This window comes from Phaethon lepturus, unplaced genomic scaffold (assembly GCF_000687285.1).
Source record: "Phaethon lepturus isolate BGI_N335 unplaced genomic scaffold, ASM68728v1 scaffold36717, whole genome shotgun sequence".
NCBI lineage: Eukaryota > Metazoa > Chordata > Aves > Phaethontiformes > Phaethontidae > Phaethon > Phaethon lepturus.
Window position 1 is genome coordinate 1,291 of NW_010550426.1, and position 13,822 is coordinate 15,112.

A 13,822-nucleotide genomic window follows, 5' to 3' on the forward strand; every position below is an offset into this window, starting at 1 on the left:
CTGGTGGCAGTACTTCCTTAGCAGTGCCCAGCAGAAGATGCAGTCAGGCAGCCATGTGTGGGTTTCGGGGTGCCCTGGTCTCCAGCTTGCCTCCCTGCTGTGTGTCCCTTGGCTCCTGTGCCCTTGGAGAGCAGTCTGGACTGGTTTAGGTTCAGGACATGGTTTAGGGGACATGGTGGCGCTGGATTAATGGTTGGACTTGATGATCTTGAAGGTCCTTTCCAACCTAGTGTTTCTGTGATTCTGTGATTCTGTGACTGCAGACGGGAGGGAGTCTGTGGTCCCCATGGGGCTGAAAGAGATTTTGGGGTTTGTTTCCAAAGGGGTGTGGCACAGGACAGTGCCAGGCTGTGTGGCCCATGCACCAGCTTGGGTTGGATGAGACTCCCTAAACACTGGGGACTTCTGAAGCAGGAAAACGTAATGCCGCCCAAGTGTACACCTCTCCCAGCACAATGCGCACGCTTCCCATCATATCCAGAGAGCCATGGGCAAAGTGTGGCTGTTGTGTGTGAGGGATGATCACACATACAGCTGCCACCATGGAAGTTCCGGGGTTCCGAGCTTCCCGCAGGCACCCCCACTAGGAATGGGACTCTTTCTTTCTGAGGTGGCCCAGGTAGCTTCTCCTGAGGCAGCTGAGCTGAGAGCTGGGCAGCATGTTAAGCAAGCAGCAATGTGCAGTGCTGACTGACAGGGACATGTTGCAGCCATAGTCTGTCTCTCTCCTTGGAGTACTGACTGCCCATCTTGGACTCTGTTTTAATCCCTACTGAAATGCTCCCACAGAGAAAAAGCAGCGGCAAGTAAAAAACTATTTGGATTCATTTACTTTTATCATTCTGCAAGCCTGGAGGTGCATTTATATCAGCAATGATACGAACCATAGGAACCGATGGAAAAATGAGAAAACAGTTCTCACAAAAACTTATACATCTTGTGTTTGCATGGCTGCGGGGGGCCACCTGTAATCATCAATAACAAACGAATCATAATCAGGACTGTAAACGAGCCGTTTCACAAAGGCTTCCTTGTCTGCTGGCTCGGGGTACCAAGAAGCAAGACCATGCTTGTAGGCCCAGTCAACAATCTGCAAAAAGATAAGCAAAATGAGCTGATGAAATAAAAGTTGGCACGTTATGAAGCTGAAACCAACTGCAGTTTGGCCCTGGCTGTATTTTATCTGTTTCTCCCCTTTCCCCCCTCAATATTGTGTCCTTTTTTGCCTTTTTTCTCTGTGCAATTCCCTGAGTCAGCTGCACTTCATCCCTTGGGTGAGGGAATGCAAGCTGCCTGCAATTACTGGCTGCTTAGAAATATGCACCCCTGCCCTGGCAAAATGGTTGGAGTGTGCAATTAAAGAAGGAGAGCAGCCCTTTAACCACCTCCACTCACACCCTTAAGCTCCTCAGCTATGCTGTGCATCCGTCAGTAACTCCTAGCAGTTCAATGTGATTCTCAGTAGGTGTCCTCTGAATGGGGATTACAAATTTGAGGTATACAGGGCACCAATCCCACAATTGGACAGCAAGCCCAGATCAGGAATAGTTATTTAGGTACTCAGGCCCTGTCAAATACAGGAGGAGAGATTCCAAAATAGTAATTTGGAACCTAAAATCCTTCGTCAACTTGTGTCATGTTTGAATTTGACCCTAAACCTGATTTTTTGAAGTCCTGAACACTCACAGCTCCAAGCAAGAAAGCAGAGCTTCGTAAGCTGTGAGGCACCCAGAACTGGGAGGTATTTTTCACATTTAGGCTTTAATGATGGGAGTAATCAAAGCAACAATTCTGGCTGGAAGGATTCCTGAGCATCATTGCTTTAGGCTGTAGAAAAAACTGAATTAAAAAACCACAAAGCAAGAATGATGCCAAGGCAATTCCTGCCCTCCCTACCACGGAAAGTGGGAAAAAATGAGTACTCACTTTCACAGCGATTTTGAGAGACACCTCTCTGATGCTGTCCAAGGGGGGATACAGTCTTCCTTCTGCAAGATTCTGCTCTGTCACCTCAGCAGCAATAGACTAGAAAGAAAAGAAAAGTAAAGTAGTTTATAGAGATGGTCTCAAGCACGTACCACATCCACTAGCATTACGTGATACGTGGCTGGAACCTCAGCAGCAGCGGAGCTGGGACTAGTTCTCAATGGGAACTGCTGAACTATTCAAAACACATGTGTGTTTACATTTCATTACAGACTTCAAACTGGAGCCAGAATGGTGGAAGCGCTGTGCCAGGGCAGTGGTTGTGGAGAATGAGAAGCGTGTCATGGCTCCTGCAGCTCTGTAGGCACAATGCAAGTGTGAGTTTTCCCTGAGACTAAGAAAGGCTGCCTTTTTTTGCTGAGGCTGTGCCATTTCCACTCAACGCATTGCCCAAGGCTAGGTTCTTGAACACACCTGAAGTAGGTGCACGTGCCTCTTACAATATTTTAAAAAACATTAGTTAAAAGCCAATTGGAAACCTCTGCTGTGATGAGGAAGATATCGTCAGAGATGTGCCGGACTCCACAGGCGATGACTCCCAGTGCCACTCCTGGGAAGACGTAGGCATTGTTTCCTTGGCCAGGAAAGAAGGTCTGTCCATTGGGCAGGGTTACCTTTGAGAATGGACTCCCACTTGCAAATATTCCCCGTCCCTAGTAAGAGAGAGAAAGAGGCATCTAAATTCAGAAGAGACATCTTACATTTCTGCTGCTTGCCATGATCTGTGCTCAGAGGACTCTCATGACCAAGTAGACAAATCTCACACACAGAATCATTGAGGTTGGAAAAGACCTTTAAGATCATCAAGTCCAACCGTCAACCCAACACCACCACGCCCACTAAACCATGTTCTGAAGTGCCATGTCCACACGTTCATCTCCAGCCAGTCAGTGAGAGACATCTCCACCAGAGCCATCTCCAGCTGATAATTATGGAGGGCCTGGTCCCCAGAGCCATGAACAGGGCCATGGACAGGGCCACTGAGCACTGAGCGGGTGTTTGTACTGCCCACTGCAAGTGCTCTCAACTTGCTGAGAAGGAGTGTCTCTTCCTATCAACCATCTATTGAGTGTGAAGAGGGACTCATGTGGGATAAAGGTCTGGAGGCCCTGTGATTGCCCTAGCCAGGAGCAGGTGCTGGGGGAGGGTGGCAAAGGGGAGAGTGAGACAAGGCCGCCTCTCTCACCCCAGTTCAATCCACATGACAATAATTCTTCAGACATTGAGCCTGAGTTGGGTGATGAAACTTATGCAAATAACTAGGGTGGCAAAACACAGGGGACAGTAACCTGGGAGGATGGGACACCTCAGACAGCTGTGGGTGAAGGAGGCAAGGGCTTTCTTTAGAGGATCACAAAGTAATTTTAAAAATTACTGCTAGGGACCCAATATCCTGCTCACAGCAAGGTCAGCTATGAAATCAGACCAGGTTGCTCAGAGCTTTATCCAGCCTGGTCTTGAAAACTTGCAGGGACAGAGACTGCATGAGCAGCCTAGACCCCTGTTCCACCTCCTGACTCTCCTCACAGCGTGCAAGTTTCAATTTTATGACCAACTTGAGCCTCTTTTGTTTCAACTTATGCCCACTGTCACTTTTCCGCCCACCATGCACCACTGTGGTTTCCTTGGTACAGTCATGGCTACAGTGTACCTGGAGCACCCAGCTTTCCTATGCTGAGCTCCAGTACCTCGGTGAGGCGGTAGCACTGCTCTGCTGTGCACTCTGCTTTACTTGTGGGGTTGCTCAGGGCAAACACGATGGGCCTCTCATTGAAGGCTGCCATGTCCTTCAAAATCTTCTCAGTGAAAGCTCCTGCAATGGCTGCGACACCTAAAACAACAACAGCAGAGTGAGACGGTGCTTTCCGACGGTCTGACTTCTGTGCACTGGGCTGATCCCTCTTGGATGCCTCTATTGGTAAATGAACTGCAGAAGGGAACAGGCTCCATCTCTGGAGATGCAGGTGGGAATGTTTATTTTTCATATTATGTCAAGATTAGAAGGCTGTTTCAAAATAAAGCGCCCTGCTCCTCTGGGCAGAGTGGGAATCAGTGTTTAGGCCACTCTGGCTGTGGCACTTTGCCTCCCAAAGACCTGCCTGAGCTGTCTGTTGTCATCCTTGCCCTGCCCAGACTGCCAGGGACATGTTCACTGCTGAGAGCCCCAGATCCTGCCTCCCACAGCACCTCCCTCTGCAGCCCTGTCTGGGAGGACTCCTTCAGCTCCAAAAGAGAAGAAGCCTGTGCCCCACGGTGGAAGGGGAAAGGTGATAGAGAAATCAACTGACAAAATGGGAGTAAAAAAAGCTCATTTCATTTTGACTGGGAGAACAAAAGGAGGCCCTGGAAGAAAGACAAACTCTCCTAAGAACTGAATTGATATGAAAAGGTCGTGCTACAGGAACTCCACCTATAATTGCTGTAGGCTTCACTTTTTGCACAACCTCTTCCAGTGTGTTCACACAGGGGTGGTCCTGGGCAAACATTTCTTTCTCATGGTTCAGGTGGCTTCTGCCCTGTGAGGAAAAACAAGGAGTCAAACTTTGGTCTCTTGGCAAAAGGTGGAGATATAACATAGTAACTCATCAGTTCATTTCTTCTCTTGGCCATCTACCTAAACCAGATTCCTCAGAGCAGGTCCTCAGCATCAGCCAGTCAGGCACTGAGCTGTTGGTGTAATGTCATGGTGGGGCTGGTCTCTGCTCCTCTTGCTCTCCAAAATACATTGATTGTGTGGAGGAAGGATCTTGTTGCCTGGGCAGAGAAGTTGTACCTGTAGCACAAGTCTCCTCAAGCCTGAGAAGGGAGAAGGGCAGAGGTCCTGAAGACCCAGGGAGTGCAGAGTAGAGCTGGGCTGGATCACCAAGCAGGGCACGACGTTGCTGTTGTAGCACCATATAGGACATGCAAGACTTCCAGCACTGCTTGAGATCATGGCCAGCAGCACATCCTACCCTTTTAGAGGCCCAGCCCAGAGCGTTGTCTTTATGGCAGCCAGTGCTGCTGGTACACTGTTGTCACCATGTGACCTAGTTCTCTGAAAGGAGGAAAAGCTCTGCTGACACCAACAGAACTGCAGCCCTTACTCCAGGGCTGAGCTGGGGTCCAAGGTAACTGCCTGCTCTGACCCCTTTCTAGCTTGCAGGAGGTGGCGGGGGAGCGGAGCTCAGCTCTGGACATATTTACCTTCACAATCAGGCCCTTAGAGTCCACCATCCAAATTTTTTTGATGGCATCCTCTCGTGAAATTCCTTCCTTTTCCATGGCCATGAGGATGAGATGAGCTATGCCCATTGCAGCCTGGAACACAGTATATAAACATTTCATTGGGGTATCATCATCTGTTTTGGGGGAAGATTTTGAATGAGAAATGTGTTCGGTCATCCCCCAGCACTGCACAAAACAGGGAGGATTTCTGCTCCATGGTTGTACAGTGCCATGGCATGGGGCTGATTTTAGTATTGCAAGTGCTGCCATAAATAAAAAAACAAAAAACAATTGTCCAGCAGAGCAGGCTGCCTGTGAGGCTGGAGCAGTGGAGGTGGTACCTTGACAGGTAAAGGCTCCCTCCATCATTTAAACCAGCTGCTGCAGGGGAGGAAAAGAGGCATACACTGAACAAACATTGGTGACAATGCCAGTGCAGAGGCACTCAAAGCGAAGTGGGATTGCTGCATCCGAAGTACTGCCAAGAGGAAAGTCCTCTTCTCCCATTCCTGCCTGAGGAAGCAGCCCTGGACATGCTGTGTGTGTCAGTGGTCCTACAGCTGTGCCGGGCCCTCCTGCCCAGACGGGGACGAACAAGGCAGGAGGGACTCTATGCCACACAGACGGTGACCAGCACAGACATGTCTGCTAGGAAGGGTGGAGAAAGAGAACAAGCAATCTTTGTTTCACAGAGGGATAGACAAACAGTGAGTAACAGAACTTCCCAAAGTCCCACAGGTGGGCGAGAGCTGAGCCAGGACCTGGACCAACGCCTTTAGTCCACAGTCCAGGCTTTAGAGACTTTTTCCTCCCCCTCTCTCTTTGAGCGAGGTGCCATACAGACTACCTGACTTCTGCCATGGGGGCAATATGACTGACTCCAAAAAGTGAGGTTATGTTCTTACAGTTCTTTGAGTCTGAGTCCTTTTGACTCTATTGCTGAAGAGGCTCTGGTTTACCCTAGTGCCAACCCTGAGGACTCAAACCAGCCTCCTTAACGTTCCTGCAGCACCCTGCCTCATAAGAGACTTCCCTCAAAGTATTTAAAGCCCCACTGACACATGGGCAGCCTAGTAGCACCCAGGACTTACGGGCCAAGAGGCCACTGAAAGGCTGTTGGCAACTTCTATGCAGCAGCAAGATCCTCCTCTGGGACCCACTCCTGCCCAGTGACAAGGAACCTGCTTCTGTGCTTTGTTTTAATGAAGCCAAGCCTTGCAGGAAGCTTCATGTGTGACTTTTCTCTCTCTAAACTTGAATTTAGATCATATTTAGTAACAAACTCAAGAACATTCCTACCTCTCCAGCTCCCTGGAAAACAAACTTATGGTCAGAGAGCTTGTTCTTTGTGATCCTTAAGGCTGCAAAGATGCCAGCAACTGCAACAGACGCAGTGCCTGAAAAGAGAGAAACACCATGAGATGGACAACCTGGCAAATGGATTGTCTACCCTACTGATATGCTGTTAGAAACCTTGTGGTAGGAACCATTCTCTTAGATCCTGTCACTAAATGATCTGAGTGCCTTCCCTACTCTGAGATATTAATCCCCAGAAGACCCCTGCAAGGCAGGAGAACACCAGTTTCCCTCTATACAGAGTCAAAGGGACACCGAATACTAGAATGCCAGAAGTTAATACCTAACTCCTGAGGATTTAAGATGTGTGTGACTTGTCTAAGGTCACATAAGACATCTGTAGTAGTCTGGTGGTCTGTACTTAGGCACCCTTGTCACAAAATCCTCTGTGATCATGGAATTACCATTCTCTTCTCCTCATTTACCTTCTCAGCCCAGCACCACCTTCTCTTTTTTTACTTCCCTGATACTCTGATACCCTGACTCAGAGCCATCATGCCTCACTGCCAAGCATGAAGGAGTCACTGAGAACATGAGTTGGTCTCAGATTAGTGAGAAAGAATCCAGTATGTGGAGAGCGGAGTCCTGCTGTTACAGCCACCATGATATGTATAGCTTTCCATCCATCAAGGAAGGCAGATGTCTAGACTGAATAAACCTGCCTTCACCCCACATCAATCACATATAGTAGTCATCTAATGTCCTATTCCAGATGAAGGAAAATGGTGGGAAGAAATCAAGTAAGGCACAGACTAATGAGGATTCAGGCACTGGTGGTATCTATCTCAGGTCTCCTGGGCAAGCTGGTTACAAGTGTTAAAGGTGAGCTAGGAATGAAGGGGGCAGTTTTATCACAGAGTATCTCAAGTTGGAAGGGACCCATAAGGATCATCGAGTCCATTAATATTGTTCCTCAGCATTTTAAAGGATACCAGTTCGGATGTGCCCCAGCTCTGATGCTGTCTGCAGCAATAATGCTGGTCTCTCCATTCTCATCTTCAGAAGCTTTATGAGAAATCAGGGAGTCCACAAGTAACAAGTCTTGTGTGGGTGGGGCAGACAATGAACCTTTTTAGGCTAATAAACCTGATTTCACAAGTTTTCCATAATTTCCTATTTTCCTCTCCATTTAATCAGCCAGTGCATCAGGGTTTCAATCAGACAGTGCTTCAGTGCGACCCCCCGCAGGGTCCTTAGGGCCTGGGGTGCTGCCAAGGCATCAGTGAACAGCCCGGTTGGGAAAGAGAGCAGCTCATGAGCAAAGCATGACCGTGAGCAGTGAAACCAGCAGGTGGTGCTGCCTCTTCTGTCAGGGACCGAGAAAATAATTTCAGCGTTACCTGGTCTTTCTCTTTAGTGCAAGAGCCACAGCTAAACCAGAAATCTACTGGTATATCATGGCATCAGGCAATGATTTACTCTCTCGTTATTTCCATGCAAGCAGAAAACATAGTGGGAGCACAGTTACTCTGGCATAGAAGTAACTTTTATTGACATGGCTTATTTTGCTTAGGGAACCTATACAAGCTACTCTCACAAAGAAAATCTTTATTGGCCAGACAAGAAGTGTTTATCAGTACCATTAACTCACCAATATTTTGCATATATAACTCAGATGAGTTTAGTTCTCCAAAAATTAATGACTAGTGCCACCTAAGAGTGATTCTGGTTTAGCAGAGGTGGCAGCAGCCACATTCCCGCAGCAAATGTTAGGGCTGTGCTGTCCATGCACAGGCACACCGGCACAGAACGGCAGCAGCATCATTTCTTGCTCGTGAAGGCATCGCAAGCATCTGTGTCTTAAACACAAAATGGGCTAGACGAACGGTTGGTGGCTTCATAAGCTTCTTTCTTGCAACGAATCACTTGAGACACTCGCTTCAGCACCAAGGATGAATTCCCTTCCTTAGCTCAGAAAACAGTTTGTATAATTTTATTTCCAGGCCCAGACCATTTGAGTTCAGTCAGTTTAAAAGGGAGTTGATGGAGAGGGAACCAGCCACAGAGTGCTCTGCTGCTTCACTATTAACATGACAACTCAGACAACTGAAGGATATATATGAAGGATTTCCTCTTGCTTCTCCTGCATTAAATCTCTGCCTTTTTAAGCTGTACTTAGAGTAATGTATTTACCTGGTGAATTGCCATATCATCGGACTAGAAAAATTACAGAGGAAAATAACGAACATACCAGGAATTTAAAGAAACACCAGATAATTGACTAGTTTTTAGATTTTGCTTTTTATGGGTGTCACATAGCTAAGCCCATGCTCATTCCCTGTATTTCGGCAAGTCTATAATCAGCAGGACTGCTTGGCTTGCTGCTGTGCCAGATGCTAAGGATGGGACTCCTCTAAGCAAACATGTGTGATCCTGCTCATGCTAAAGCAGACACCTGAACTGGGTCAAATGAAATGCACCCTAGAAGTGTCACTACCACCACAGTTTTTTAAAAGAGACAAAATAATTGGAATACATGTAGACACTTCTATTGCAGACATCTAAACTGTGGAGGAAGGGATCCCACCCTGGCAGTTTAAACTGCAAAGAAGTGGGCAGAGATCAGGGTCCCACAGTTGTCAGCAACGCCAAGCTTGTGACATGCAGTAGAATATGAACACCTACGCATATGCCCTCGCATGCTCACACGCTATCTCCCAGGCTTATTTTGCACAGAAATCCCCAAATCCCCGAGTGGGTAAGAGTGGGGAATTGATCAGAGGGAAAAATCCAAAGTGTAACAATTACAGTGTGACAGTGTAAGTGTCAGGTCACAACATTAGCATCAATAGATGCCTGGAAAGTATTTAAAAGAAAGAAACGTAACTGGAGAAATATCTTGTTCCTCTTGGTCCTGACCCAGGCAAAATTGCTTTATAGCCTATGATTGTCAAGAAAGCTGATGGGACAAACACTGTTATCTGTAAAGTCTTTTAAATGGAAAATGCTCGTGGGACATTCAGCAGAGGGACTCAAGGTCTTTTAAAGATGTTACTAGCAGGAATTTGAGAAGTGGGGCATAGGGAAAGAAAGGGTGCACGGATTCAATGCGGAGCAGTGTGCATCCTGCAGAGCGGAGACCTGTGGGACTGGGTGTGCCATTACTCATCCCCCTGCACTTGCACTGCAGCTCTGACTAACAGCAGGACTCTCTTCAGCTGCCGTTCCTAATCCTCCTCCTCTCTCTCCAATGTGTTTCTAATCCCTCCATATCTCCCAGGCTGCATCTCTCCCCCATTACTCAAGTAACAAAGTTACTGTACCTTGGCCTTAGGTCAATATTTTTCTTTGATAATTACAATTTCTGAGTGTGGAACAATAGAGGATCTCTATGGAGAGGAGTTCACAGCTGGTTCATGTAAGGAATTGGCTAATCATTGTGCTTCAATTCTGAAAACACCACAGAATGAGATGGGGGGGAACCCCTCATCATGAGTGTGGCAAGAAAATACCCGACCACCCTTCAGCATGTTGGTATATCTGTTTTCCAAAGAGACTGAATGCTGCTATTGCAGGTAACTACTTCTTTAAGTAATTAGCAAGAGCCAGCTTGGCTGGTCTGTATCTGAGGTGAGATATGGAAGGGCACAGAGAGAAATAAGGAAAATGCTTGCAAATCATCCCATCTGTCTGAGACTCAAAGTGAATGCTCAATGTAATATCATAAAACAGCAAGCAGACCTCAGGAGTCTCTCTGGGGAGTCCAGGGCAACAGGACCAGCAAAGAAAAGAGGCATTTAAAACTAAGATGCACTCAGGAAAACGGCCATCCCTGTAAGAATTAATCTCTGACACTCAGGCACATTCAGAATATTGTGAAACATTAAGGAAACCCCCTCTGAGGGTTGATGTTCCTTTTGCACCAGTGTAAGTAAGAACAAGCCCCAGTAGATGTCAGTGGAGCTACACTGGAGCAAAACCCAGGGGAAAAGATCTGCTCCACAGCTTCAGGATACTGCACAGATGGAAAAGGCTGCAGCCCAGAGGCACCCATGCCTGGAGACCTTACCCTTCCTTCAGAGCGGGGCGAGCGGACAGAGCGGCGAGCGGCTTCGCACCTGGAGTTATGGGCAGTGCTGGCACGAATGCAACAGGGAAAGTGCTGCCCAGTGCCGATGTCAAGGCTGTACTGTGTGTGACAGCACCCTGTGGCTAAGCAGGGGACAAGGGGGGATGTGGGGAGTCTCCCCGTGCTGAGGCCTGGCACTGCCCTGTCACCCGGCCCGGGCGCTGGCTGAGCGGAGCACAGCATCACCACCATGCCGAATCCTTCCGACAGCAGCAGCGATGGGAGCGTTGCAGCCACGCCACTGCCTGTTTCTTCATACAACCCCCGTGTGGGTGATTCCCCTTTCTCCACAGCACACTGGTGGAAGGGATGGCCAAATTCAGCCTGATCTTTTAATTTTTACCCTTGCCCTGCCTACTTACGCTTCGCCCCATCAAAACCATGCCAAGATGAGGGCCCAGGAAACAGCAAACACCAGTTTAACAGCTCCAGCAAAAGGCAGCCAAGAAAATATATCTGAATTTATGGATGCAGAGGAAGCATAGGGCTTTTCCAAATCCTGGTTCACATTAAGTCCCTGCAGCAGTTCCGCCTGTTACTGGAAAGCAGAGTGGAGCTTGTCCAGATCTACTCCAAATATATAACCAAAAGTCAAACACAACAAAGCTGAAGCAAAAAGCTGCCAAAGTGTTTGCAGCTCAAGGTCTTCACCTCCATGGCTGCAGGCTAGTGTTAGCCTTACCCCGAAGGGCCTCTGTAAGACATTAAGAAAATAAACCTAGAAATGGTGTGGAGCAAGTCAACGAGAACAGCAGTGAAACACAAAGCATCAATGCTCGGGAAGGAACTCGCTTTCTTCACTAACAGATTTAGGGACACCGGTGACCCAGAAGAGGCGTGGTATGGTGAAGAGCAGTCTGACAATGGAGATGCAGAGCTCATCTTAAAGTAGATGCCTCATGCAGGTCATCTCTAGGTGTCTACTTTTAACCCTTGCACTGTAAAGTGCTTGGACTATAGAGTGCAGTGCCTTAAAAAGACGTCGCAGTGCTGGCTGGCAGCACTGCCCTTGCTCCCGCCTGTGCAGAGTGCCAGCACACGGGCTGTGCCAGCGGGCAGACCCACGGCCCTCGCCCACAGAGGCAGAGGCTGCTGGCAGCTGCCAGCACGCTGCACGAAAGCATCCCCGTCTCCCTCGCAGCAGTGGGTGCTGTTTTATAGCAATGAGCTAAACCAGGTCAGAGCACAGCCCTGTTCTTCTCTTCGTTTTGCCTCCTCAGCCTTGGACTTAAAGATCACAGGCAGCTGAACCCAGTGACACTGGGTATGCTGTTCTTTACTGCATAGGAGGAGTTTGCAATGGCATCCAGTGAACAAAAGAAACAGCGAACAAGAAAAGCAGGAGAGGAAAGGGGAACAAATGTTACAGTCCCCAAAATAACAGAAGATACGGGCCAGATCTTTAGAGCCCTGCACCACTAAGCCAAGAGACTGAGGTCCATTCACACACAGAAGCCCATACCATTCTGACCTGGCTTGTTTAGCAGTCAATGATTTAGACACACATCTAGGAGCTGGCCCTTAAATAGTTAATGTAATAGCATCACGGGAAAATGCAGGAGCCTCTTCTGCTGCAGGGCACAGCAGGTCCGAGAGTGCCTGGTAATGGCGAACACCTTCAAGACTGAGAACATCTCCAGATCTATCTTCAGGCCGGGTGAATCCCCACAGGGAAGGCGTGCTGCTCAGGAGCTGCCTGGCAGGACACAGCCTGCTTTGTCCTGCAGCCGGGTATTGTCCAGCGCTCCCTTCCTATTGTGCTTCCCCCCCTCCTTAGTTTCCTGTGATAATTACTGATGTATTTTCCACACCAGCTGAAACAACAAAGTAAGATACTGTACCATTTTAATCTACTGAAATTAGTTAATGCTGAGCCAAAAACTAGCTTTGCCTGCTTCACACAGCACATGGAAACGTGCCTGCAAATTAGGCCACGTTTGCACATGAGTGATTTCTAACTTGCTCAAAAGTTTGAAGCCCCTCAGATTTGCGGCACTGGAGTCAGCCCATTCCCAACTTCAGCTGAGGTCTGGGAGCTGTGTTCCTCCAGGGTGAGACACTGCTTCCTGAAGCGTCCTGGAAAGGTTATGGAAAGGTTATCTGCTACGGATAACGAGAAAAGGTGGTTGGTGGGTCAAGAGGTATTTTGAGGCTCATCAGCAGTCACAAATCCACAAAGTCACAAATGATTTCACAAAGGGAAATCATTGCTCTAACAAGCGGGAAAAGACCCAGAGAGGGTCTGTGAAAGTGATGACCACTGTGCATTGCTTGTAGACTACTTTAGTTGTGGAGGGACTATGAAAATACAAAAGGTTGAGTTTAAAATGGCTAGTAATCTGGGGTTTCCCATCTTGAAGTGCCTTGAAGAAGTCTCATTTGCATGGTGTAGGTGTTCAGCCTATTTTAGAAATCCTATCTGTTCACAGTGTCTCAAACTGGTTATGGATATAACTGGATATGGATATAACTGAAACACTCAGATTGGTGTTTTTCTGAGAAGCTATCAATGTCACACTTACATCAGGTCTAGTTTTAAAAGACTGCTGAAGATCCCCAGAGTCAGGAGATAGCAGGCTTTATGCTTCTGAGCACTACTGTCTCTGCCCTGCCCATGCAGAATCACAGAATCTTTGGGTTGGAAAGGACCTTTAAAGGCCATCTAGTCCAACCCCCTGCAAGGATCAGGCACGTCTTCAACTAGATCAGGTTGCTCAGATCCCCGTCCAACCTGACCTGGAATGGTTCCAACGATGGGGCATCTACCACCTCTCTGGGCAACCTGGGCCACTGTTTCACCACCCACATTGGGAAAAATTTCTTCCTTAGATCTAGTCTGAATCTGCCCTCTTTCAGTTTAAAGCCGTCACTCCTTGTTGTGTTGCAACAGACGCTGCTAAAAAGTCTGTCCCCATCTTTCTTATCAGTCCCCTTTACTGGAAGGCTGCAGTAAGGTCTCCCCAGAGCCTTTTCTTCTCCAGGCTGAACAACCCCAACTCTCTCAGCCTGGCCTCACAGCAGAGCTGTTCCAACCCTCTGGTCATTTTTGTGGCCTCCTCTGGCCCCACTCCAACAGGTCCATGTCTCTCCTGTGCCGAGGGCTCCAGAGCTGGATGCAGCACTGCAGAGGGGTCTCCCCAGAGCGGAGCAGAGGGGCAGAATCCCCTCCCTCGCCCTGCTGGCCACGCGGCTTTGGATGCAGTC

At 48.2% G+C, this 13,822-nt stretch overlaps 1 protein-coding gene across 1 annotated transcript in view; it reads right to left on the minus strand.

The window, feature by feature from the left end:
* Positions 1–817: 817 nt before the first annotated feature.
* Positions 818–13,822, minus strand: part of ME3 (malic enzyme 3, NADP(+)-dependent, mitochondrial) — a gene marked incomplete at its 5' end in the record, with an annotated part of 37,315 nt that continues 24,310 nt past the window's right edge. Inside the window, 7 exons of the mRNA XM_010290561.1 lie at positions 818–1,090; positions 1,927–2,025; positions 2,466–2,639; positions 3,675–3,817; positions 4,397–4,502; positions 5,173–5,286; positions 6,493–6,590. Coding sequence (XP_010288863.1) covers positions 929–1,090; positions 1,927–2,025; positions 2,466–2,639; positions 3,675–3,817; positions 4,397–4,502; positions 5,173–5,286; positions 6,493–6,590 — 896 coding nt within the window. The remainder of the gene's footprint in view (positions 1,091–1,926; positions 2,026–2,465; positions 2,640–3,674; positions 3,818–4,396; positions 4,503–5,172; positions 5,287–6,492; positions 6,591–13,822) is intronic.